At 35.7% G+C, this 27544-nt stretch overlaps 1 protein-coding gene across 1 annotated transcript in view; it reads right to left on the bottom strand.

Annotated features, from left to right (window-relative positions):
* The window catches only part of ADGRV1 (adhesion G protein-coupled receptor V1), a 459983-nt gene that overhangs the window by 428559 nt on the left and 3880 nt on the right, over positions 1-27544 (bottom strand). The window contains exons 2-10 of the mRNA XM_036308704.1: positions 18766-18841; positions 14188-14406; positions 11688-11837; positions 9999-10094; positions 7401-7505; positions 5142-5255; positions 2173-2738; positions 1539-1809; positions 819-1148 (exon numbers count right to left, since the gene is read on the bottom strand). Of these exons, the coding sequence (XP_036164597.1) occupies positions 819-1148; positions 1539-1809; positions 2173-2738; positions 5142-5255; positions 7401-7505; positions 9999-10094; positions 11688-11837; positions 14188-14406; positions 18766-18841 (1927 nt within the window). The remainder of the gene's footprint in view (positions 1-818; positions 1149-1538; positions 1810-2172; positions 2739-5141; positions 5256-7400; positions 7506-9998; positions 10095-11687; positions 11838-14187; positions 14407-18765; positions 18842-27544) is intronic.

The following is a 27544-nucleotide window of genomic DNA, read 5'->3' as shown; positions in this document are numbered from 1 at the left end:
TAAAATGAGATTTCATTTTATATATATTTCAGTTGACAAAAAGTATAGTGACATAAGATTATACTCTTTATGAATCATTCACACTATCTGAATCTATATTTACATTAACAAAACTTGATAAGTACTTTTATTGCTTTCTAATTTTCAGAATCAACCAAAACCAAATACAAAACACAATCATACTATCATGTGAGTGCAGATGTTTTAAACTTTGACAATAAAAATGTTAATAAAAGTTAAAAAATAAGAGGTAAGATGGAGAATATGTTTATAAGGCCCTTATTTCTTCTTATTAAGTAGATGAAAATCCAGAGGTGCTATATACAGTTAATAGACAAAGAAACAGATTTTTAGTATATTATTTAAAAGTATCTACAGTATACAATTGTTCTCATATTGCTTAATTTCTGGAATGCCTTCCCTGTAAGTATTAATCATGAAAAAACATGTATCTTACACACCCCATTCCTATGTCACATATTCTCAAATCACTCAAAAGAACTGCAGATCTTTATCTATCCCCCCCCTTCCCCATTAACAGTTTGTGAGTTACTTCACTATGTCATCCACTATATTCTGACCTGCATTTCATGTCTGATGTGCTTTTATTATCACCCTGACTAAAATTTTAACTTTTAGTAGAGCCCTTGTTTTTTTCATCCTAATATGCCTCTCTGGACTCCCTAAGTAACTTCTAGTAACCAATAGTAGAATCCAAATTATAAATGAGATCAAAATAATGGTTAGTTAACTCTTTCACATAGATAAGTACGCTTACAATTTAAGCAACATTTAAATTACTTTAATCATTAAAATACCTGTATAAGGAAGTGGGCCCCATTTTGAAGGAATGCATCATTCCTTATTGGTAATTTAGTAGTGACTTGGGTTTTTTGTTCTGGAAAAATGAGGCTATTTCTCCTGGATATATTTAAGATGCCATCTTTTGCTCGCAAAGGGTCCACAGCTCCGGCCGGAATATAAAGTGCAGAATAAAACATCCTCACATCTCCTTTAGTTCCTCCTGATCTTGAAAAACTCAAGGATAAATATCGTTCTCCTGGGCTGCTTTCAATCTTCTGGTTTTCCATAGGAAAAAATGTTATCAGGCCATAAACATCATCACTATCCTGAATGTAGAACAAAAGCTGAGGATAAAGGAATAAAATATTAAAACGCATAATTCTCACCTCCAAGATTCCCAAGCTGTTTATTTTCTAGGCTATTCTGATTTTTAATATTTCCTTACATATCATATCTAAAACTGATCCCTTCTTGTATACTGGTATACTAGAGTAAAAGAGGAGACAAAAACAGATCTGAAAACCTTCCCAATTTGTAGTTTGTTGAATTTTTTAAGACTAAATTTTTTATTTACAGAAGGGACAACCTTGAGCAAGCGAAGCAATCATCATTTCCAAAAACCAATGTATGTTCTTCCTGCCACATCAAAGTACACATAAATGAGACCTGTGTGATCAAATTCTTTGGCTCTTCTACGACACAGAAATACGAGTAAAGCGTAACAATAGACCTACCTCTGCTGGTTCGCTCACTTCTGCACCTCCTCGTATTGTATGAGGCAGAATCTGCAGCAGATAAGCTTCTGCCTCTTCTGGAAGATCATCATCAACGACAGTAAGAGGAATGGATGCCAACATCTGCCCTTGTGCAAAGTGGAGAACTCCAGAACTTGGTCCAATATCTGCTGTTACCGGTGAGGGATCACTGCTATTCCGTGTCAACACCCAGTTCACGGAAATATTCCCATGGGTGCCGCCATTTCTGACGACGGTAATATTTTCAAATCTAGAATTTTTAAAAAAGAAATATATACAGTCACACCATCCACTCTAGTTCCTTTAGATGGAGTATTCAACTGTAAAGTTGGCCATCAGATAGAGTTAAAAACAGTCTCCATACATAAAGAATGATTGTTTTTAATATGAAGGATTTGATATTTAGATATATCCTAGGAAACAACTATAGTAGGAATTCACCTGCATATTTAAATCACTCCCAAAGTAGGAGAGAAAACAGTGAGACCATGGTGGAGGAAAGGACACATACTCTCAAGAGTTCAGCATTGTGTCCAACACCACAAACATTAAATCTTGGAATAATATAAAAAAGTGACTGTAGAAACAGGTTTAGGCTTAAAATAAACCATACCTTGATGTTGTATCTTCATCAATTATAACTGTCCTTTCAAACAAGACACTGTTGAATGAGAGGACCCCATAAGGTTTGTCATTTGGCTTAATGGTGACTTGTACAACAGAAGGGCTTACTAGCACAGCATCTCCCTTTAAGGTATCTTTTAGTAACACAACATGAAACGATTCAGCAATCTCTGGTACGGTGTCATCAATTATTTGAAATTTCAGGTATGATTCATGAACAAAAGGTGGAAAAACAATAGTTGTGTTTAGCTGAAGATCAATGAAGTCTACATTTTGCTGGGCATGTGCTGTTGAATTCCCAGTTACAATAGCATAACTGATTGAAACTTCATATTCATCAGATCCAATTGGATAGCCACTGTCATTTTTTCCACGAATCACTGGAATTATGAGAATGTGGTCTTCCTCCGGTACCAAATAATTGCTCTGAATGAACCTCACAGGACTATCATTTTTCTTAATGATGATCTCAACGGAGCTCCTAGAAGTGTTAATCTCAGCTCCTCCTTCTACACTTTTAAGTTGAATCAAAAATGTTTCATCATTTTCTGGTACCTGTCAAAGAAATATTAATTATAGCAAAAACATCAATAAATAAAACACCTGCAAAGCAACCAAAGTGTAAAAAGTCACTATGTTTCAATAAATTACATAAAAATTAAAAATATTTAACTGCCGAAGCCGGTTGGCTCAGTGGATAGAGCGTCGGCTTGCGGACTGAAGGGTCCCGGGTTCGATTCCGGTCAAGGGCATGTACCTGGGTTGCGGGCACATCCCCGGTGGGAGATGTGCAGGAGGCAGCTGATCGATGTTTCTCTCTCATCGATGTTTCTAACTCTCTATCTCTCTCCCTTCCTCTCTGTAAAAAATCAATAAAATATATTAAAAAAAATATTTAACTGAAGGGAGCCTATAGAGAGGCTTGTTTAGTGTCCACTTGCTAAAATATTTTCTAAAAGAAAATAACTTTTTAGATAGGGAAGGAAAAGTTCATAAGGCAATGGTGTGAACAGATAATGAAGTATAGGTATAATGTCTTTCAACCTTGATCAATCTTTAGATAACTCTAAAGATTTGACAGTAAAATGAACATATATTCTTAGTAGTTTTATCAGAACTAGTAGGGTCAAAAGCAACAGTCAAGGTCAAAAAATATCTAAGAATCCGGAAAACTACATTATTAAACATCACATGCAAATTATTAGTTTTCAACCATGTGATTTACTCTTGTTTCTTTATAAAGCGTTTCTAATTCAAGAGTTAAACATATGATACCAATCATATGATTTCCAAAATACACATCATGCCTCTCTGGAGAACAAGCTGTAAGAGTCACTACTGGGGAAAATGTTGACATTGTTAAAATTAAAATATATACTCTGGATATATCTTTTGTAACTGCACGGAAATCTTAGGGATAATTTCCACTGTGCTGTTTGAGCTTTCCTTCACTATAAATTCTATTTTATGAATAAAAGTGAAAAAATATATCTTTTTACCTCAATCAATAGCAATCAATGAAAGAGGTAAAGCTATTTATCACAGAAAATAAAATATGACTTGATTGATGATCTTTTTTCCCCAACTTTACTGAGGATGATTGAAAAATACAATTATATTTAAAGGGTGCAATGTGATGATTTTATATATACACATATTGTCAAAGATAATTAAAGATCAAGATAATTAACACATCCATCATCTCACATAGTTAACTCTTATGTGTATGTGGTGAGAATGCTTATGGTCTACTGTCAGCAACTTTCAAGTATACAATACCATAATTATTAACTATCATCACCATGTTGCACATTAGATCCTTAGAAGGGTTTTTACATTTTTTTTAACTGTTCCTGTTTTTTTAATATATTTTATTGATTTTTTTTACAGAGAGGAAGGGAGAGAGAGAGTTAGAAACATCGATGAGAGAGAAACATCAGCTGCCTCCTGCACACCCTTCTACTGGGGATGTGCCCGCAACCAAGGTACGTGCCCTTGACTGGAATCGAACCTGGGACCCTTCAGTCCACAGGCCAACGCTCTATCCACTAAGGCAAACCGGTTACAGCAGGGCTTTTACATTTACAATTAAAATGTATAGTTAATTATTGCCCCAAATTATAACATTTTTACTGTTCCTGGATCTAAAAGCAAAACATTTCTGTTAGCTCCCAGAATACAAACTAGTTATACTGCTACCTAATAGTTCATCTATTTCAAGAGAAATACTCTTTTCTAATAATGTTTACTTTTTTTATTTTTCTTTCTTCTCTTGGGACTTGTGATTGGGTTTTCTAACTTTTTTGTAGGAGGTAGAGGGATGATTATAGATTCCCAGCTATTCCCTCTTTTTCCCACTAGCAACACTAAGATTTTTTAAAGTTAAAAGTCATGGTTTGTCTTCTTTAGCTCATGGTGGATATACTTGCATATTATCATTCAAACTCATTCTTCCCTTTGCAGTCATATATCTCAATCCTTGGTAACTTCAATGTGAAATGCAAAAATAACTAAAGCCTTTCTCTGAATGTGAACATTAAAAATATCGAAACAAAAGAATACCAACTATAGTAAAAACTTCTTTGCATTTATAGTAAAATATTATGCTGAGTAAGTAATAGTGTACCTGATCGAAACTGAAATCACTAAGAAAATCAATCATGAGCATTTACAAAATGCTTAGATTTTTGTGGTTGACAATTATATTCAGGTTCATCAGCTTTTAGATATATAGTACGATTTAATGTGAAATAAATAAGGAAAATATTAACAACATATACTCCAAAAGAGCTTTTTATAGCTAAAGTATGACTGGCACAATATACTAACTTTACATAGGACTGTGTTCTTGAATAATTTCAAATACTGAACACAATTTAATCTCTGACATAATGTTCTCTAATAGGTCTATAACACAGACAGAGTCCTTGTCCCATTTGAACATTTCACATATCCCACCTCATCATCAAGCACTGTCAGGTTATAAACTACTATTGCTATGCCCGGGGGAAAGGAGATGTTTCCTTTAACTGGACTCAAATCTTCTTCTGGTGGATTTGGGCCACCCTCTACCTGCAAAGAAATAGATGTAAAATAGTTCACAAGAGTAAAAAAGCATTATTGTGATGTCAGCTGACAAAAATCTGAAAGTTTATTTTAAAATGTTTTGCAAAAATTATACTAACCAAATGTCAGTCTGCCCTTCCAATTAACAATCAAGACCTACAATTATAGATCTCAACTATAATTACACTAAACTACATAGTTTCGAAGAGCTTTCTCTTTTAGCCCAACCACTGTATTAAACCTGAGGGAAAAAACTTATAAATATTTTTCTTGAGAGGAAGTTATTCAAAATTAGTAAATTCTCTTAAGTAATGGAAGCAAATAGCAATTCCACCAGGGACTATGCAAGGTATTTAACAACTCTATGCAGCATTTTCCTCATCTTTCAAATGAGCATAATCTATATATATAAAAGCCTAAGCGACCGAATGACCAGTCGCTATGACGCACACTGACCACCAGGAGCTGTCCCCTGGTGGTCAGTGTGCTCCCACAGCCAACCTCCCATGGCCAGCCAACCTCCCACGGTCCCTTCCCCTGGCTGGCCGAACCTCCCACAGCCTATCCCCCCCGCAGGCCAACCTCCCGCAGCCCTACCCCCCCGGCTGGCCTACCTCCCTCACCCCTGATCGCTGACCAGGCCGAGGGACCCCACGCGTGCACAAATCTGTGCACTGGGCCTCTAATAATTTATAACAGGCTAGATGTGAAGATTTAATAAAAATCATTCCTTTTGAAAAGTATTTATTAAGTACTCTGTGCCTGACCTTTTTTAGGTAGTAAGTATACAGCAGTGAACAAGGCAAACTCCCAAACCACCAGGACCTTACATTTGATGAAAAGGAACAAATAATAAATGAGTTTGTGTGAGATGAGGATAAGGATTACGGAGATAAAATTTAAAAGGGCATGAGAGAGACTGAATGCTGGAAAGAGTTGCTGTTTACATGCAGTGAAAACAGCATTGGAGTAATGCATTAGAATAGTATATGGAAATATTAAGGGCTCCACAAATGAAACCTGTAACTATTTCAACTGAACAAAAGAGTTAAGAGCCAATAAAATAACTTCAGACACCCACAGCAAAGCTGAAAACACTGTAACTGACGATGCCATGTCCTTTCTACAATTCTTCACACTTTTCCCATATTTATTATTATCAGAAAAAATTTCAAGAATGGATGATCTAAGTGCATATTCCTAAGCAGATTAAATATTGCTTAAGGCTTCTTCTGTAGAACTTGAAAGACTGCTGCATATTTAATTATTGCCTATGCTTTTCATGCATTACTGCCTTATGCCAGTTTATTTTCTTATGTCATTAACATAACCACCATATGATGTAGGACTCCACCAGCACAAGTAAAACTCTTCTATGCTTCAGTAGAATTATGTTACATAAGTCAAATTACCCATTTTATTGATGTTATAATTCATAATGAAGATATAAATTGGTAGCAAGACTTTTCAAGGTGTTAATGTTTGAAAATAGCATATGATCATGTTTTCGATCTTATAAAACAAAAATTAGTTGAAGATTTAAATATGTATCTCATAGAACAGCAATATGATGACATAATGGTGAGCATGTGCTCAGTAAGCAATAAAATGGAATGGTTACAGCCAGCACCAGAAGAAATACACCTCACCCACAGCCTATCTTATTCATGTCAAATGCTATAGTATCTACAGAACTCCACAGTGGAGTGCAACTACTTTTAACACTATCCATTAAGTGCATTTTTTAAAATGGAAAATGCAGGTGGGGAAGACTACATATTAAGTAACTTTGTATAAGTCTAAGTGATCCATGGGCATTTAAACATTTTATATCCTAGAAAAAGTTTATCATAAAGGTTCTATAAATTTTATAGAGTTAACATTATTATTACCATTGTATTTTGTGGTTAAGTGATACATTGTGTTCCATGTAAGCACAGTATATTCAAGTAACAAGGAAAACATTTTTATATTAACCATGAAATTTATCAGATAATAAAAGTATTTAATTTCATTTTTATTAAAGGTCTCACTCATTTGTGGAACATAGGGTCATATTTCTTATACAAAGAACCTTGATTTTTAAAATTATAGCTATCTGGTATGAACTCTAAAATGTTACCACTTAAAATTTTTTCAGAGTAAACATACCTCAAAAGTCACCGTGACCATTCCATAGGTTCCTTTTTCTCTGATGAGAGTCAGGGGCACAGATTCGTTTCTGCCCCTGGGCTCCCGCACTGTGATTGAGGAAGGCTATAGGGAAGAGCAAAGACATTCAGGCGCTGAGCAGAGGTAGGACCAAAGCTACAAACTGTTCCCTTAAAATACTGCATTTCCACAGACAAATCCATCCACATTGTATTCTTAAGGATGTGGTATTTCCTAGCATCCAATAACTGCAGCTAATAAAAGTATTTAAATGGTTTAAAAAAAAGGAATATAACTTGTCATGCAAACGATGTCAGTTTTTAACAGGTTCTCGCATTAACTAGCTGTTCCGCTGAGGAATCCTAAAGATTATCTACTCAAAAGATGGCAAATTCAAATGCTCACAGGGGCATAGGAGATCACAAAAATGAGTTCCACCTCCGGACCAGGGCAGCTCACTGGTGCAATCACTCGGCCTTGCTCCCAACCACTTTTTCCCTCATTGGTCAGCTCGCCATTGAAAAGCAGACAAGTGCTAATGACTTTTTCAGGACATGATTACTGAGCAAAAGAGCCAGGACTTCAAATGTTGAAATGTGCTGGCGTGGCTGGCTGAAGCTCAGCATAGAAGAGGAGGAGGAGGGAAGCGGCCAGGTGCACACTAACTAGGGCAGCGGTGCCCATCTCTCCAGAGGACTCTAAGTTTCAGGAACCCATCGATAAACGGGGATAGGAATGCCTGTCACGAAGGGTTATGATGAGGTTTCAATGAGATTATTCACATCAAGTGCTTATCCTAGTAGGTGACACACAGTGAAGGTTCAGTAAACACTGGCAGTTACTATTATTATCATTAATGTTATCTTCATCATCATTATAATCATGATCTATGCTGGGAACCAAAGTCAGCCTATTTAGCAATGACTGTGAGGTTAACAGTTATTTAGTTTAATTTTAGTCATGCAGGGCAGCTACCCAGTGAGAGACCACATATCATGGACCTGGGACCAAAGTTAGAAACAAGAATTCATTCCCAGAGGTCAGGATGTATAATGCCAACACTAAAAAAGAAAGAATATTTTAAACAAATCAATATAACGTTAGGGAAGGTAAATTAGAAGTGAGTGCAGAGGAAAGGCAATCGGGAGGGAAATTAAGCAAGTAAGGGAGCCTGCTTCATAATTAACTATAATTCCCCAGCATTCAAAATAAATTATTGATTAATTTCATTTCTGTAAATGACAATATATAATGGAGGTTAGAAAATGTCTACTATATTGATGTTACCTACATATCCTTTTTAATAAAAATATTGCAGTTATGAGGATCATACTCATCTATAGCTCACCTTGTTTCAGAGATAATTGAAGAAAATGACATAGAATATACCAATTGTAGTTGCAATCGAAATTGGAAAATAAACAAAAAGCTGCAGAGTAGCACCTCATCTTTTAGTAATGATAACAAAAGTAATAGGATTCAAAGAGTCTCTGTATCAGGAAGGTCATTGTAGTCTAAAACAAAGTGGCAAAATCCAATTGTATTTAAGATAGATTTTGCTTTAAGGCCTGGGACCTGTCTTGTGTGTTTGTGTCTAAAGATACAACCCTCTGAACGTAGAACTGGCCATGGACACTGACATTTGGTGATAAGGGAGAAAAAAGTAAACTGCTGAGCAAAACTGAGAGGTTATGACATGGAGTTTTAACCTTTAGGAAATATTAATAGCGGGGAAATCTCAGGGTAGGGATTGACCAAAGACATTTTAAGCACTATAATGTCTGCTATTCAATTTTAAGTTTATTAGTTTTTTTTAGTTTTCTTTCCATATGTTTTTCTTTTTCTGGAGTCACACCAAACTTTGAGAAGAGGCTGACAGACAATGCTTTAAGTGGCAATTGGGGAAATCAAGCAAAAACAATAAAAAAAAAATTGGGTTATAACATCTGCTACAGACGGAATGTTTCTGCACACTCCTCCCCGCCCGAGCACCAGATTCATGCTGAAACCCTAACCTGCAATGTTATGGTATTAGGAGGTGGGGCTTTGGGGAGGAGATTAGGTCATGAAAGCTTTGCCCACATGAATGGGATTAGTGCTCTTAAAAAAGAAACTTCCTCGCCCCCTCTGCCACATGAGAACACAGCAAAAAGACAGCTGCCTATGAACCAGGAAGTGGGCTTTCACCAGACACTGAATATGTGGATGCCTTGACCTTGGACTTCTCAGCCACAGAAGTACGAAATAAATTTCTGTTGTTTTCAAGCCACCCAGGCTATGGTATTCTGTTTTAACAAATCTAACCGACTAAGATGACATCTGAGTTAGAGACCACCAAAGGAGGTAACAAGTAAGTTGGATGGAATGATCAACAGAAAGAAATTAGAATAAGAGATGACCATGATCGTATAGCCCTCCTCAATACAAAGAAATCTTTGACAAAACAAATGGACAGTCTATAGAATATGAATACAAATGAAGTTAGAGCAATTTTTATTTAAGTATTAAAAGACAATGATACTTGGTAATATCATAACCAATTATCAAAAAATTACACTATTATCTAGCAACCACAAGATAATCAAGTTGTAACCATACCATATTAAATGAAATAATTCCAAATGCATTGTCATTTGATAATATTGTCACAGTAACAGTCCGGGGCCATCCAAGCTTCACATTTGCTGAAGGATTCTAAAAAAAAAACCCAAAAATAAATTAATAATTTAAAAATAAGTGGAAAAAATAATCATTTTAACAAAATTTGTCTTTAAGTAACTATTAAGAATGTGAATAAAAATACAAGAATACTTTTAATGCACAGGTTAAATACATTTAAACTCAGTCAACACTGCAAAAGATTCCCAGCAAGAATTCTTGAAAAAAGTTTTGGAAATAATCACTGACTATTAAAATATAAATCATTATAATTATAAGTAATCAATGGCTAGTATTATATGTATTATAACTACTCTAATGTCATTACTGATGTGACAGAGAATAAAGTAAGCAGTATGAAATTCTATTCAAACATAATTCTTTTTCTTATACTTTAGAAGGTGCTGACATTTAATAAGTAGTTATTGCACAAATCATAGTGTCAAATTAAAAATAAAATATTAAGCCCTAGCTAATATGGTTCAGTGGATAGAAAGTCAGCCTGCAGACTGAAGGGTCCTGGGTTCGATTCTGATCAGGGGCACATGTCCGGGTTGCGGGCTCAATCCCCAGTAGGGGGCATGCAGGAGGCAGCCAGTCATTGATTCTCTCTCTTCATTGATGTTTCTATCTCTCTCTCCCTTTCCCTTCCTCTTTGCAATCAATAAAAATATATTTTAAAAAATAATAATAAAATATTAAAACTACTTTTCTAATAAATGTACGAAGACTTGTCTGCAACGTTACTTGTTATTCAACAACAGTATATAGGAATATAAAAAAAAAAAAAAAAAAAAAAGAGTGTACAGCCCTAACCGGTTTGGCTCAGTGGATAGAGCGTCAGCCTGCGGACTGAAAGGTCCCAGGTTCGATTCCAGTCAAGGGCATGTACCTTGGTTGTGGGCACATCCCCAGTGGGGAGTGTGCAGGAGGCAGCTGATTAATGTTTCTCTCTCATCGATGTTTCTAACTCTCTCTCCCTCTCCCTCTCCCTTCCTCTCTGTAAAAAAAAAATCAATAAAATGTTTTTTAAAAACAGAGTGTACCAAGCAAAACATGCGTGTTGCAAGTATCATTTTCATGAAAAGTTAATTATACTAATATAATAAAAAAAAAATTCTCAATACCCTTTAGAAAAATTAACTACAGCATTGTTAGGAGTCATTGCCTCAACCTAACAGATTAACCCACAAAGGACAATTAAACCTTAAGCTATTCAAGCATTTTTCCCAGAGATACTCCGAATTTATTCAAATGCATTGGGACCTCCCACTTCCATGCCTGCCTTTTTGTATCCTTCTCCTTTGAATTCAGAAGTCACGGTCATTTTTTGTGCATCTGGTAGCAGGGAAAGGACAAAAGAGAAAAGGGCCAAATGAAAGACAAGGTTTTCTTGAGCATCTGCCATGGAAATTCCTAAATAAGCTGAATGGATCCAAAAACTAGCTGTAGGATCTTCTAAAGAAGACTCTGAGGAATAACCAGACAGTGGAATTGCTAAAGAGGTTTTCAGTTCTGGTTTCTATGAAAACCACCACTTACCAGCTAAATGGGCTTCTCTCTAGAGAAATAGACTTATAAGCATTACAAGATTTTTATGAGTTTAAGTTTTCGGTGGGGAGGATTTACCTGTAATGTTAAGTGAAAAATAAAAGTCTCATCAGGCTCTGGTATGTCATCATCACATACTGCTATGTACACTGTCCTATTTGTTTCTCCAGCAGGTATAAAAGCTGCAGCGTATGTGTCAAAAAAGTCCCCGGTGTCTTCTCCATACAGCTATCAAATGTGAAATATAGACATTTCTTACACAGTGCAGTGTTAGGACAAGAAAACCTGACACCAACTGGAGCAATCAACAGGGAAAGCATGAATCATCAGGTGACACTATGTTTTTGTTTTGTTTTGTTTTGTTTTTATTGTCTAAAGTTTTACATATGTCTCCTTTTTCCCTGGTTGGCCATTCCCATCCCAGGCAAGCCCCCACAGCTCCAGTGAAATAACACTATATTTACAGATAAGATGTACAAAGGCAAATATTTAGCAACCAATAATCATCTTCAAAAGACATTATAAAAAGAAATGATGCTGCACAAAAACATTTGCTTATGCTCTGGAACGTAAAGAAATCACTACATAGAAAAGTAATAACTATAAAGGAAAGTATGCTGCGAATGTTTTTTCTCTGCCTCTTGATTGATCTGAAGTGAATTACAGCAAACCTAACAAGACAAACTGCAGCTAAAACTCTCCCAGCTAACGGTTGAAAGTAGCCTGGCAAAATGTATTAGAAAAATTAATTCTTTTCCCTATAAGTTTCAAAGAAACTGCTCTTTCCAAAACTTTCAAAATGAAATTTTATTTATATTCTCCCACAGCTCCAATAAAGACCCAATTCTTTTAGCATTCCAAACATACTAGTCATTATAAACTTTTCCTTAACTTTTTAAGACCTCATTCTATGTCAGCATTGCTAATAAGATTCTCAAGGGAACAATAATTATGAAATTATAAAGCAGCAGCTTCTTGTGCAAATCAAAATGAGATTTCTTTTACTAATAACTCAAAATGAATAACTTAGCTACTAGAAAATAAATAAAAAGTAAAGGACATGTATAGGCAAATTTTAGTCTAGCTCTAATTTTCGTTTATAATAAATTACGTTTTAAACACTTGATCCAAGTAAGTTCCCAAGGGCCGGGGAAAAGTTGTTCTCATAATTTAATATAAAAAGTGGCACAGTCATTTAGAAAATAGTAAATATCAAGAGTCACTGAAACAAAGGGGGAAAACACGTCATCCAACCAAAGAAACCATTTAACAATCCAAAATATGCAAAAATAGGCCCAGCCGGTGTGGCTCAGTGGTTGAGCGTCAACCTATGAACCAGGAGGTCATGGTTCCATCCTAGTCAGGGCACATGCCTGGGTTGCAGTGGGCTCGATCCCCAAAGGAGGGTGTGCAGGAGGCAGATGATCAATGATTCTCTCTCATCATTGATGTTTCTATCTCTCTTTCTCCCTCTCCCTTCCTCTCTGAAATCAATAAAAAATATATTTTAAAAAATCAATACATATATAAATAGTTTCATTAAAGCAACATTTCTAACAACACAAATTGACAGCAACCTCAATGAAAAATAGTTGAGGAATGATTGGGAAATGATGACACCACTATCAAGAAAAGCTGAGAATAGACCAACCTGAAAAATGTATTAAAATACAAGCAAAATTATATGTACAAGATTATCAAGTATAGTATATATCAAAAAATAAACTCAATAACTATATACATATATGTAATAAGTTAAAAACTAGAAGTAATGCACAAAAGTGTAATATTAGGTTTGCTGCATATGTAGTTTTTCTCTTTGTCTCTCTTCACATTATTTCAGAATGTGATCATATAACCTACTGCTTAAAAACTTCTTTCGGAAAACAAAAATCTCAAGCATTTTGAGCCTCAAATATAATAATATCCTTAGAGGTCATATGGCAGTACTTTTTGGTTAAACATAAACACAACATGCACACTCAATTCATCCAATAATCAAATTGTGTGTAAGAGTTTAACAAATTCTACCTAATTTCAATGTAAGCTGATCTACCTAGTTTCTCCTAATAGAGAGACAGAGAGAGAGAGAGAGAGAGAAAGAAAGAGAGAGAGAGAGAGAGAGAGCTGTGACATAACTAAGGGTTTTTTAATTGCTTTTTTCTACTTTTAAATATTTCATATATTTACTAAAGCCACCTGACAATAGATAATATTTTCAAGCAGAGACAACTAGAATCCAAATTACCCAAAATAAAATATTCTTTTACTTAGAAATACTTATTGATATTTTTGTTTTATTTGTTTTAAAATAAACATGAACATTTTAAAATAATCAGTCTATGTCTTTATTTTTTTTTTTCAGTCTGTATCTTTAAAATACTATTATTGACAAACACACAGGCCACCTTGGAGCACTCCACTCCATAAACCTGTATAAATGGAACAGTGTATATGCAAATCATTTATCATGATCAAACTACTCAGAATCTCAAACAGTTAAAAAAAACTCTTGCCATGGAAACTGAGAAATTTAATATATATTTCAGTTAAGGATAGAACTACAATCGTTTCTTACCGACACAATTGCTGTGACATTTGCTGGCTCTCCTATCCTTTCGATGACAAGACGAATAACTGTTGTACTTGTTTCATTAACTACAAATTCTGTTTGTCCAGCAAACCTTATTTCTGTTTCTCCAAACACAAAAGAGATGAATAAAGCTGAAAGAAGATTTACGAATAAAGATGTAGAGGGCATCCCTATGGGAGAAAAAAATTTGTTCACAAAACGTATCTAATACATTTTCATTTGACTGTATTGTCTACAAATATAAACAGAGTGAAGAGTTACATAGCAAGCAACCACAACATAAATGCAGCAAATACTAAGCCATCCAATTCACATATGTGATCACAGAAATAAATTAAAAATCACAAACTCTTCTGTGGTTCCTTTTAGTATTCATAACTGTCTTATTCTTTATCTTATATATCAAGATAATTATAACTAACCTTAAACTTACTTATCAAATTTAGTTTATTAAAAAAATGACCCTCCAGCCCTAACCGGTTTGGCTCAGTGGATAGAGCGTCGGCCTGCGGACTCAAGGGTCCCAGGTTCGATTCCGGTCAAGGGCACGTACCTTGGTTGCGGGCACATCCCCAGTAGGGAGTGTGCAGGAGGCAGCTGATGTTTCTCTCTCATCAATGTTTCTAACTCTCTATCTCTCTCCCTTCCTCTCTGTAAAAAATCAATAAAATATATATTTTTTAAAAAATGACCCTCCAGCTCTAGCCAGTTTGGCTCAGTTGATAAGAGCACACTGGCCTGCAGAATGAAGAATCCCAGGTTTGATTCCCAGTCAAGGACACATATCTCAGTTACAGGCTCCGTCCCGGCCCTGGTCAGAGCTCATGTGGGAGGCAACCAATTGATGTGTCTGTCTCTCTCACATCGATGTTTCTCTTTCTGTCTCTTCACCTCCCCTCCACTCTCTCTAAAAATTAATTGGAAAATAACCTCAGGGGAAGATTAACAACAACAAAAATGACTGTCCAATTTATTCTAAGAAAAACATAAGTAGCAACATGAAAGCTTAATTAAAGCCCATCTTCCCCCCCAAATGAAACTAAAATACAAGCAAAACTAAAAAATTACTGAATGGATCAATAATCCTAATGGAACTTACTCATCTATTTATTTGATCAAACAAATATAAGAGAACTCTTGAAACAGGTATACAAAGCAGTTTAAACTAAAACTCTACAAATAAATTGATTTCTTTGTTGTATCTACGTTTTCCTTAAATTTGTCTTATTTGAGACTGCTTTCTAAAAGTTTTGTTATTTCAAGTAAATGCTAATCCTTTCAAAAAACTCAAATTTCTCCCATTTTGCCAACTAAAATACTAATACAACTTCCATGTTGCTTTAAGAACAAGCAAATTTGGCAAAGTGTGCATTTCCATAACTTCTATTGTTTTCTTCTTACTACAATGTGCATGTCTGTGAGTCATCAATATGATTCCCACTTTCAGCACTGTGTGCCTCAAGTGCTTTCACAAGCACACAGAGCAGTGGCCTCTTGAAAAGCACCGCTGTTTTGTAATGTAGATGTACCTCTAAAATGTGAACAATTTATCTCACGGATCATTAAGATTCCAATGGATTATGTGATTAGTCACACGAACATAACAAGTTCATGCATTTTAAAGGGGAGTTGTATTACGAACTCTATAAGCCAAAAATGCTTCCTATTAATCTTTTTTAAAATTTAAATTCTTTATTGTTTAAAGTATTACATGAGTCTCCTTTTCCCCTATTGACCTCTCCCCAGCCGCTTCCACCCCCAGTACATGCCCTCACCCCCCTACTGTCTGTGTCCATTGGTTATGCTCATATGCAACTTCCTATTAATCTTTACCTTAGTCAAGAAATAATTAAATGTTCATGTATGTGGTTATTTCCACGTGGCAATACATGGCTTTATATTTAGGAACCAAGAAATAAGTAAGTTTTTGACATATGTTAAGGTTTAAATGAAAATTTCTCAGTCAAGTATATTCAAACATTGCAGTCTGAGATTGCTTAATGTCTCACATGCTTATGGCAGCAAAATCCATAGGCAGGGATGCGGGATTCAGATGGAGTCCAAAAAAGAGACATAGGCCAGAGGTTCTGGAGGACTAGGGCACCTTTTACTAGTACACTGTGCCTTCTCTCTAAGAAAGCCTGCCATGGGCTAAGGGACTGGGAAAAAATAAAAGAGGTCTCCCTTACCAGCTGCAAACTCCTCCTTGACTTCTAAGCCAGGAAGGTTTACAGAAAGAAAGGAAATGAAAAATACGAGAGAAGGGAAAAGGCAAAACCTGGGTGAGACAGGCAATTGGGAGCAGTTCCAAAGACAACTGAAGAAGATTTTTTGAGGAATTCTAGGGCCAGAATGGTTTCACACCTCACTTATGACAAACAGTGGAAAAGAAATGAACTAGAAGGATCAACTTTGGTCCATTGTGATTTTTGAAAGAAAAATCTCAATTCCTTGAACATGAGATGGGATAGAACCTTGAGCTGAGAGAAATAAGACGACACCTGAAAAAGTTCTAAGTGAGAAACAGTGAAAGTGAAAAGGGGAAATCATGACTAACTGGGAATATAAATTCTCAAAATTTGTCCTGCATAAGAATCAATTTAGACCTTTGTCAACATTCTTATTCTCACACCCAGAAACTCAAATCCAGTGAATTTAAGGTGGGGCCCAGGAATCTCCACTTAACAGGCAATCTGGTTGATTCTAATACAACTGATCCTTGGGATACACATTGAAATACACTGTCCCAGAGTGTGAGGAAGAGTGTAGCTTTAAGTTAACTACTGAATTTTTCAATGCAATATGCTTGAACTTCCTGTAGGCTTCCTCATATATTTTTCTACATATTACTATATTGCATTTTAAGATTCCATATATCCTATAGAAAAATTATAATGACCTACAGATAGTAATCAGAACAGCAAATGCTTATATAGTATTGTCCTAGGTACTTTATACACAATAACACATTTAAACTCTGTGAAGAAAGCACTAAAATTAATCCCGTTTATAGATGAAGAAACTAAGAAAAGAGATGAACCCATACAGTCTTATTTAGTTAAGTAAGCGGCTAGGCAGGATTTGAATCCAGGAGTCCACCTTTCGACTCTACCCAATAACCACACTATATTGCCTGTTACATTTTATTCATACAAATCATACATATCCCTTGAATAACATAGGTTGTTTATGCTATCCATTTCAAAGAATTGAAATATTTTAAACTCATGCACAATAATCAAAATTACCATAAAACTGCATAATTATGAGTCTCCTAAAAGTCTGCACCTTATTATTCTGATAAACATTACAATTATTTAGCTGAAGCTAGTTCTCTTGACTACTTTAAATATTTAACAGCATCTGTTAATGTCAGGACCCATGAGTTCAAATGGTGTATTCTTGCAGTTTCCCAAGCAATTAGAGCTCTGAGATCTTGTGGTTAAGTCAGTAAATTCATTTTAAATTGGTGTACATTAGTGAGTTCTGGGACTATACAAAATGAACAGACAAGCGTGATTGGAAAAGCCTCAACTTCAGTGACATCACTGATAATTGAATCTCCTCTGCTTTCATGCTTTCAACTTTAAGAAACGTTGTTGAGGCAAAGTTGGCACTCAATGGAAATTAAAAGATGAAGAAAAAGCTTTGAAGGTGAAGTTCCCACTGGAAAACAGGCATAATTATATAAATGCCAAACAGTTTCTCTTTTGGAATAACTAGGTACATTTTCCTCTATCATACTAAAAATCTAGTATTTGGAACTCTATTAAATTCAGAAGACTGGTATTAGTAACTGACATAACACTTAAATCTTATATCTGTTTCAGGTCACTTTTTCTCATTAGATTTAATAAAAGTTTTGTATGACCCATCAGACCACCTATTTCAAACCTCTATAAATTTCTAACTATATTTAAAAATTATAATATGCTTATTTCATATTCTGTCACAACTGTGAAAGAATAATTTTAGCAGTAATGTGTCATTCTTCTGCTCTGTAATGCATGATATTCCAGTACTCGAGCCCTCCCATTCCAACTAGCATCCATGTAATCCTCAAACCTCCCCCTCCTGTTCAGTATGATTCAAAGGAAATAAAAAGTGTTCCCTGATCATAGATCTCTTATGGTGTTCAAGCAATATGAGATCTAGGTTACTTTCTTACTTCTTACTTCCTGAATTATACCATGAAATTCTGACAGAGTCCTGATAGCATGTAGGCACAAAGTCTTAGGTTCTTAGATTCTAGTAAACATATTCAGCCTACCCAACAAGTTACCATTCTTGGGGGGGGGGGAAATTAAAATTAGGAATATATTAGAATAGCTCCTATAATACAAATTGCTTCCTTTCAGAAGAGCAGCTTACATTTTAGCATAATATTTGTATTCTTAGCACCTACTCTACATTGTGCAACACCCTGTGCTAATCTTCAAGGACACAAAGGCCCATAAGACATGGTCCTTGGCTCCAACATATCCACAGGGATGGACCAATCAAAGTCAACAAGACATAATTCTGAGACTTTTGCTTAAACATCAGAATGCAGAATCCCTGTACCACTGGGTTCAGGACAGTGTGATTACGGCCAGTTTCCTCCAAAATCTGGAAATAAAGCCAATGCAGCCATAGAGAGCTAAGAGGTGGAGAGAAGTCAAGTCTTAATAATCAAGTTTAGGTTCCTGAATCCAGCCTTACACTGGCCTTTCAGTTACTGAGAAAATAAATTACATTTTTTGCTATAGTCAGTTTGGGTTGCATTTACAACATCAATATTTATCCACTAATCTCCAATCTGTGACATAGTGAACTCCTGTTAGGATATACCAAGTGGAAGATTCCTCCTCCTCCATTCTGACATTCAACAGTCTTACTCTCTTCTAAATATTTGTGAAAGGATACCACACTAGCTAACTATCTTTCCTATTCTCATACAACTATTACCATCTGTAATATTTTCCCCTCCACCTCGAAACTGACAATGACTAGTAAGGAAGTTTAGGACAGGTAGGCAAACAAAAGATATCTTCACAATAGAAAAAAAGCAGGACAGGAGTGTGCTGCATTAACTCAGTGTTCTGAAAAAGTGAATGCCCTTCTGATTGTCACAAGGAACCCTAATGTCATGCTTCTTTAAATTTGTCTGGCATTAATTCTTCTCTCTTGCCTTTTTTCCAGGATGCTAGCTCTTTCTTCCTTATTGAAAACGTACTGGTATTTGCTAACTGTATTCCCTACTTGGATTACTTAGCATATAAACATATTAAATGTCATTTATAAAACAACACTCACCTACACAATATATCCTAATAACTATGGAATTCTAAGTCTTGTTTATCGAGGATATTGCCTTCTTCCCATCTTGCCTCTTACGCATGGATACTTTAGGAAAGGTAGCAAGTATAGTATACTCTGAGTAAATGGGAATAGCTTTCTATTTAAGTTTCAAAAAGTCTTTAGAAATAAGGAATAGAATAAAGTGAAATAAGAATGGGGACCCAATAGATGACAATGTAAAAAAAAAAAAAAAACACCCACAAAACATAAAGATTTAATTAACTTTGCTGATTTTGCAGTATCAATTTTCACACAAAAACTTTGGTCAATTTGAAAGTTAACTCTGTCTTTTGACGTTTCAGAATAAACAATTGACAACATCTGTGAGTGGCAGAACAAAATGAAAAAACAATGATTATTAGTGCAGAATTGACTTTTTAGCTTCAGCTGTTGCCTTGTCAATGCTGTGGCAAGCTTCTTCCCACGGTAAGACCACCAGGTAATTAATACTGAAAATATGATCCTAATAGAGCAAGGTTTTCAAGTTTAGAATTACTTGAATTCTATTACATTTACTAAAGGGTATTCTAAAACTATAGAATTACTCCTGTGGAACAAGAGAAGTTTTATCATCCATATCATCAATTATTCAGCCTCTAAGAATTCTTAATCTGTGTTATTGTACTTGGCCAGTACTACAAAAAAATTGATCTTTCCTTCTTCCATACAGAACAAAATTTAAATTTGCAACTTTCAAAAAACATTGAATGTTACAAGGAGAGAAAATGCTAAATATTTTTAAATGATAAAGGGGGTAGTTTCTTACAGTTTTTTAAACTATATGAAATGTTTATTACCTTTATTTTTATTTTATTTAAAAATTTTAAGAAATACATATTATTTTATTCATCTTTAAAACACATAGACACACATGGAACTGTGTTAAAGAGAAAAAAAAGGTAAACAATGAAAAGTAAGTTTCCCTCACAACATTCCTACTTAGTCAATTACAGTTATCAACATCATCTGTCTCAAAAGATAATCTATGCATATATGTCCATAGGAGAAAATGCCTGTGATAGAGTTTGTTTTCTTCTGCATAACAGACTATAGGAATCAACATTATTTTTCAAGATGGTGGTTAATAAGTAGATAGATGATACATAGATAATTAGATAGATAATAGACTTCAGTGTAGACATTCATGATGGAAACACAGTCATTGTCTCAACTACACACCATCATCATTGTAGGTCTTGTATGTTAGAAATTATTGTAATATTAATCTTCCAGTTAACTAATACTTAAATTGGGCATAGAATTTCAGGTGAAAATACATTTTCCCATTATTTCTGAAAGTCTTGTTCCATTGTTACAGTTAGAAAATCCAAAATGCTTCTGATTCTAAAGTGATGCATGTAATTGCTTATTTGTGTTGTTCTCTGCTCTGGAAGATTCTTCTCTTTGTCCACAGGTGTTATGAAATTTCACAGGATTTTTCTTGGAATGGGTTTATTTTTGTCCCTTTGGCTGAGCAATCTCCTGCAATCTGACACTTATCCTTCAGACCTGGAAAATTTCCTTATACTATTTCACAATGATTTTGCCCCTTCCATTTTCACTGTTCTTTCATCCTAAAACTCCTATTATTTAATATCGGTAGTCTGGGGCTGAACCTTTCATTTTCATATCTTTAATTCGCTCTCATTTCTAATTCTTTGATTTTTGCCCTACTTTCTGAGAATTCATCATTAAATTTCAATTCTCCTACTAATTTTTTTATTCACACTATTATGTTTTCATTTCTAAGAATTTAAGGGTATCCTGTTATTTTTCCATTAACCAAATACCACCTTTTATCTCTTGGAAAATACTGTTTTATTTAAAAAAAATTCTGTTCTCTCTGTGCTTTCTGTTTCTTTCTATTCTATAATACTTATTAGATACCATCTACTCTTGCTGCAGGACCTAGGCACCTGCATTTTCTAAATGAATTATTTGTACTCATGGCAGTTAAGGGAGAGAGCTTTATGTAATAAATCCAGAGCCTTCAACCCAGAACAGGCCTACAGACACATGCTGTTCTTTAGTCCAAATTGTGTTTCCAAAATAATACTAAAAGAATTTGGGTATTTAAAGATTTAATATTTGAAGATTCTGCATTTTTAAAAAAATGAATTTCAAGATTATTTTCAAAAATTACCAAAACTGGCAAATCTGAGTCCACACTTTTACATAAGCTTATCAATTGGAAGGAGCTAGCAACAGCTGTTATTTAGACAGTTTGCTCTCCTATACCCTGCCAATGTCTCCTCAGTGTAGGGTCAAAGGGAAAGAAAAATATTTCTTATATTGTCATTCAAAGCAGGAAAAATCAGACATAATTGTGCACGCACGCACACACACACCTTGTGGGCTGCCTCCTTTCAGTGTCCCAGGAATTTGATTTTATAAGACAGTGGCAAAGCATTCCTGGCAGTGCCTACCGGGATATCCTGCCACAGATGCTATGAAGCCTCTACCTGGACACTGCCAGTGTCCCTGAGTATTAAGCCCCCAGTTATCTCTAATAGGAGGCAAGTGTTGGCCTCAGAGTCAGTCTTGGGCTCTACTGTAGTCGCTGCCATCTTCCCAACTGTGTGGCTTTGTAGATGTCAATTCTCTTCTTTTGGCCTCGAGTTAAAAGGTGGAAAAAAGAACAGCTATAGCATTAGGGCAGCTGTGAGGCACAGTATACCATGAAGTGCCAGATTCTAGGCGCTGGACCTTCATGGTTCACATGGTCAAGAGACCAAAGAAAACAGGATGGATTGGGCATCTAAGACTCTCCCGTGTGAGGACCATCCTCAACTGATAGCTGGTTTTTATTCTATTTCCTTAACCAGTTACTTGAAGCAATTGCAACATATCTAGCCATATCATTCGCAAGCCATTCCCTAGCCATTAAGGGTCAAACTGTTCACCAGAATTCAGACCAATGGACTAGTCGGTTAGTGCCAATTTTCATGCAGAAAATAAATGCATCAGGGCCCACCAGCTGTGCCCTTAGAGCACTCTGCCACATACTAGGCAGGCAGTCACTCAGCTTTGTGAGTCTACTTTCTCATCTGTAAAATGAAGGAAGAAACTGACCTTACCTAGCTATTTTCACCTTGCATTTATTTACAAATTATCCGTTTTCTAATTCATCCATTTCTTCTTAAATAGTCATTTCTCCATCCAGATTGGTTTGTTATAGTATTTATAACTCATAAATTGAACATTAATTTAGTCTTCATTAGTGTTTAGCTCCTAAAACTATGGTTTTGCTCCAAGTATAGCTTTGGCTGTATCTTGTATGTTTTGATAAGTTGAGTTCTTGCTGTTATGATATTCTAAAAAGCTTGTTACTGCAGACATTAGTTCCTGTGTAACACAAAAAGTATTTAGAACTGGGTTTTCTCTTGTTCCTCAGAAGGGAATTTTTAAAATTTATTATTTTTTTGTTTGTTTTAATAAAAAGTAGGCTTTTTTTAAAAACAATAACACTGTATTTTTCTGGTAGTCATTTTCACTTTATAATTGTGACACAAAACAGAATTTCATTAACAATGATATACAGAAAAATAAACCTTCTGTTCTTTGGTCTTGTCTGAATGTTGTTAAGGTAAAGAAGTTTCTTTGAAGTGACCACACTGGCTAAATACGTGACGTTCAAATGAATTAGGTAAAGTGCTAGAAGATCACTTATGGTCCAGCTAACCAGTTCCTCTTTCCCATTTGTAAGGTATTTATGTGTCTTGTGATCCATTTCCTAACCGAAACAAAATACTATATAGATAATCAATCCCTTCAATTAATAATTTTCAAATTTTCCACAGGGTTCCTAAAACTGTATAAAATTCTAACATTAAAATAAAAGCCTTAATTTGAACACCCTCTACATTTCCCCCAGCTACTACAATCCTTTCACAACTTTAAAATCTATAAAACCTAAGCCTAGATTGCAAACATTTCCATCCCAAGAAGCTTGAAGCCAATGACCTTACAACATTAATTTATTTCTTCATCTATCTCACACACATTGAACTTAAGAAATAGATTTAATGTCATATCAACATGCTACAATGTTTTGTCAATACACTGCATCGCTAAGGAAAATCACTGAGTTGAGCTTTTCTTGCTGTCCAATTACAGAGTCACTTATAAATTTAAAGTATCATGATAAAGCCTAAAATCCATTTTTTGTAAATTTCTATAATGCTTAGTAAGATTACAAAAGTATTTCTACCAAGCAGATCAAAATTTCCAAATGCTAAAATAATCTTCACAGAATCCACTGAACACTGTTTAGCTCCCTCTGAAATGCCACTAACTCCAGAGTAAACTCAGTTCAGGCTGGTTTTGTACTGATAAAAATGTTAATAACATCTATCAAAACATTTTTAAATTCTATGTCAAAGTTTCAAATTTTTCCAGTTTAGGGAAAACCTAGGAGTTTATCAATATTAGATCACTGAGCCCTAGCCGGTTTGGCTCAGTGGACAGAGCATCCGGGTTGTGGACTCGATCCCCAGTAGGGGGCATGCAAGAGACAGCAGATCACTGATTCTCTCTCATCACTGATGTTTCTATCTCTCCCTTCCTCTCTGAAGTCAATAAAAATATATTTAAAAAATAAAAATTAAAAAATAATAGATCACTGAGATGGATCTGAGCTGTAAATAACATTTTGCAAGATGTGATTTTTTAATTTTAAATAAGGTTTGTTAGGTTTACTTTAACTCCTCATTACAGAGAAGCTAATGCCTAATAATATATTGATGTTACTCTTTCTTGCTTTCATGAACATGCTTTATAACAGTATCTGTGCTTTTCTCAAAGCATTCATTCTAACACATAATTTTTTTTCTTACCTTTAATTTCCACTCTTTTGGACCTTTCATGGTCATAATCTACCACCTACACATATTCCAAAATTAAATGTTTCTCTTCCTTTCTTCCTCTTAAATGATACAGGGTTTGTTTTGTTGTTTTAAATGCAGCCAAACTGTTTCAGTACTACACTAGAGACTGGGGAGATAACAGGGTTAGATTTGATTGAAAATTTCCTATGGCTGTTTGTAATGAAAAGTATAAATTCCTTGGAATCCTCAGTATGTGACAAGTATGAACTAGTCCACAACACCCATAGTGCAAATATGTCACCATGTTATTACTTCTCCAAATTAAATTAAATCAAATCCTATTCAAGACTCCAAGCATCATGCTTAAAGGAAATCCAGTTTTACCTCTTGGAGGGCCCCTATTTTTATGCTCCCAGAATACCAGTGGCTATGCATTCCGAAAAGTCTGGTGTCTCTCAGACTACAGTGTTCCAGGTGCCACTGAGCCTCAGGACCTGGTGCCTTGTCTGAACCTAGTCCTCCTCCATCTGCTGGGCCTGCTGCTTCAGGCCGTGGCCTTCAGGCCACACCAGTCCCCCCTCCTGGCATAAGTCAGCACTATCTTTCAGAGGAGGGCCACGCTCCTGCCTATCCCACTTCTTTAACGCTATCTTCGGGCCAGAGTCCCTAACCAGCTCTCTCCAGCTTCAGAGTTTACTGCCAAGTCCTTTCAAGAGCTTATTCTTTTCGTTCATGCACACAAGTTTAAAAGAGCTTAAAGGTAACCTATGTGTGGCATGTAGACCCTATTGATGTGCTTGGCTCTAATATCCATTCATCATCTGACAACATTCAAAAAATAATCAGTCTCTACTATGTTCCAGGCATTGTCTAAGTTCTGGGCATGGGGCAGCAAACATGCCAAAAGCAAGACATTAAAATAGAATTTCATTTTGAAATTCTTTTTTCTAGGTAAAGAAAAGGTAAACCCTCTTTAGATCAGTTGTTTACCCTCCACACTGATAGGTAAACAGTTACTGAAAATGAATTGTACATCTTAATACACTTGAAATTAGAGTAATATTTCCTCTTTGTTTTCATGACTGCATCAATAATACCTTTTTTTATATTTTAAACACTTAGGGGATTTCATTTTCATTCCCTCAACATTCTCCTTCTCCATTTCCACACACTGTCTCCAAATATGGAACACCCACTCTAAGAATAAGCCAACACCTATGCTTCTGACCCCATTCATTCATGTTTCTTTATTTACTCCTATTAATCTATCTATCTCTTATCTTCCTGCCCTCCCTTCATTCCTCTCTCCAATCTCCCTTGCACCCAAATGCAGTCTTCTTACCTACAAACAATTATCCATCCTCAGCCCTGCTGCTGCTTTAAGCTTCCACCTCAAATTTAAACTTTCCCTTGGAGCAATCTAAGGTTTTTCTAGTCCCTATAAAAAATTCCCAATTCCAACTCTTAAATTTTCACATAAGCTCCAACTAATATTCCTCAAAGTGTGTTCTGTGCAATACTATGCCCACATTTTGACCAGACTAAAGAATTCTATTGTGAATTATGTTTAGAAAATGTTTGCATGGACACTATATTTTCTTAAATATTCAAAATACTTTAGCATATAACAAGCACCAAGAAAGCCTAAACACAGACTTAACCTTATTTAAGTTATTATTTCCCAAACCTATGACTACAGAACAATTTTCCCCTGTTGATTCCTAATTATATCCTGCATAACTCATATAATCAGTCAACTAGTTAGACATTTCCACCTAGCTACCCCACAGTCTCTAGCAAACTACTTTGACTACAGGAGGCAATAATCCTTCTTAAGTAAAGCCCTAAACCTCATGTTGAGCCAGAGACACTTTCAACTGACTGCTGGGTTTCTCCATACAGATGTCCTACCAGTGCTTCCAATATGTCTCAAACCAAAATTAAGCGCTACACCTCCCAACATCCCCTTTTCCTCTGTCCCCTGACTCTGCGTCCACATAGCAGAGATGATTTAGCACCTCTCTCTTATAAATCATTTACAGTGTTATTCCTTGAGTTATAACTACATTCATCACCAACTACACTTTGGTCTCCTGAAAACTGGGCACAATGCTTCATCTTGGCATCCTCCTCTGTATGATTCTTATTCTAAATAGTTGATCAACTCTTTTTTATTATTATTTTAATGAAGGAACTGTGTTACACAAACTTATAAACACTTGTTTTGAAGTCACAATGCCTAGGTTAAATCCAAGCTCAGTCTTACCTTCTTCTATGTTAGCTTGGGAAGTGGCTTAGTGTCTCCAAAACTCGGTTATTTCTCTAAATCTCTGTTTTCTCATGAAAATATGGAATTAAGTCATCCACCTCAAAAGGTAGTCATGAGGATTAGATGAAATAATATACATAACATTCTTAGTACATTGCCTAACTTATAGTAATGAAACAATAGCTGCATTATTATTAACTCACCAAATTCATATTAACAAAACCAAAGCTTCCACAAAGACATATCAAGAAGTAGGACTCGAAATTTGGGGAAGATGGCAGTGTAGGTAAACACCTGTACTCACCACCTCCCACAGCCACATCAAAATTACAACTAAAACACAGAACACTCATCATCCAGAACCAATGGAAAGCTGGCTGAATGGAAGTCCTACAACTAGAGTAGTAAAGAAGAAAGCACACAGAAACTGGTAGGAGGTGCGGAGGCAAGAAATGAGCTGGTCCGGCATCTACATGGGCGGCTTTTTTAATTGGGAGGGAGATCATCTCTGTGGAGGCCGCCAGGAGGAGCGAGGATTCCCAGCCCAAGGTCCCAGAGCTGGGAAAAGAAGTCCCTACGAGCAGTAAGAACTATAGGCTATAAAAATCAGTGTGGATTGGGACTCAGTGGCACAGAGGCTGCTGGAGAAGCAGTTGTTCTTTTAAAAGGCTGGCACCATGAACTGAACTTACAAAGTCCCGCTTCCTCTGAGCTCCAGAACCAGCGTGAGGATCTGGGGAACACAGACACATACGAGGAGGAATTGGATTATCTGGTATCAGGGCAGGAACTCGGGGGCAGCTTTCTCCCAGATGGAAGTGCTTGCAGGGATCATTGTTCCTATGCTGGGACCTCCCTGGTCACAGGGATGACTGGCAGCCATTTCTGTTTGCTCCACCTTGGTGAT

Source organism: Myotis myotis, unplaced genomic scaffold (genome assembly GCF_014108235.1).
Source record: "Myotis myotis isolate mMyoMyo1 unplaced genomic scaffold, mMyoMyo1.p scaffold_m19_p_5, whole genome shotgun sequence".
Lineage (NCBI taxonomy): Eukaryota > Metazoa > Chordata > Mammalia > Chiroptera > Vespertilionidae > Myotis > Myotis myotis.
This window is presented reverse-complemented; position numbering and strand designations above follow the sequence as displayed.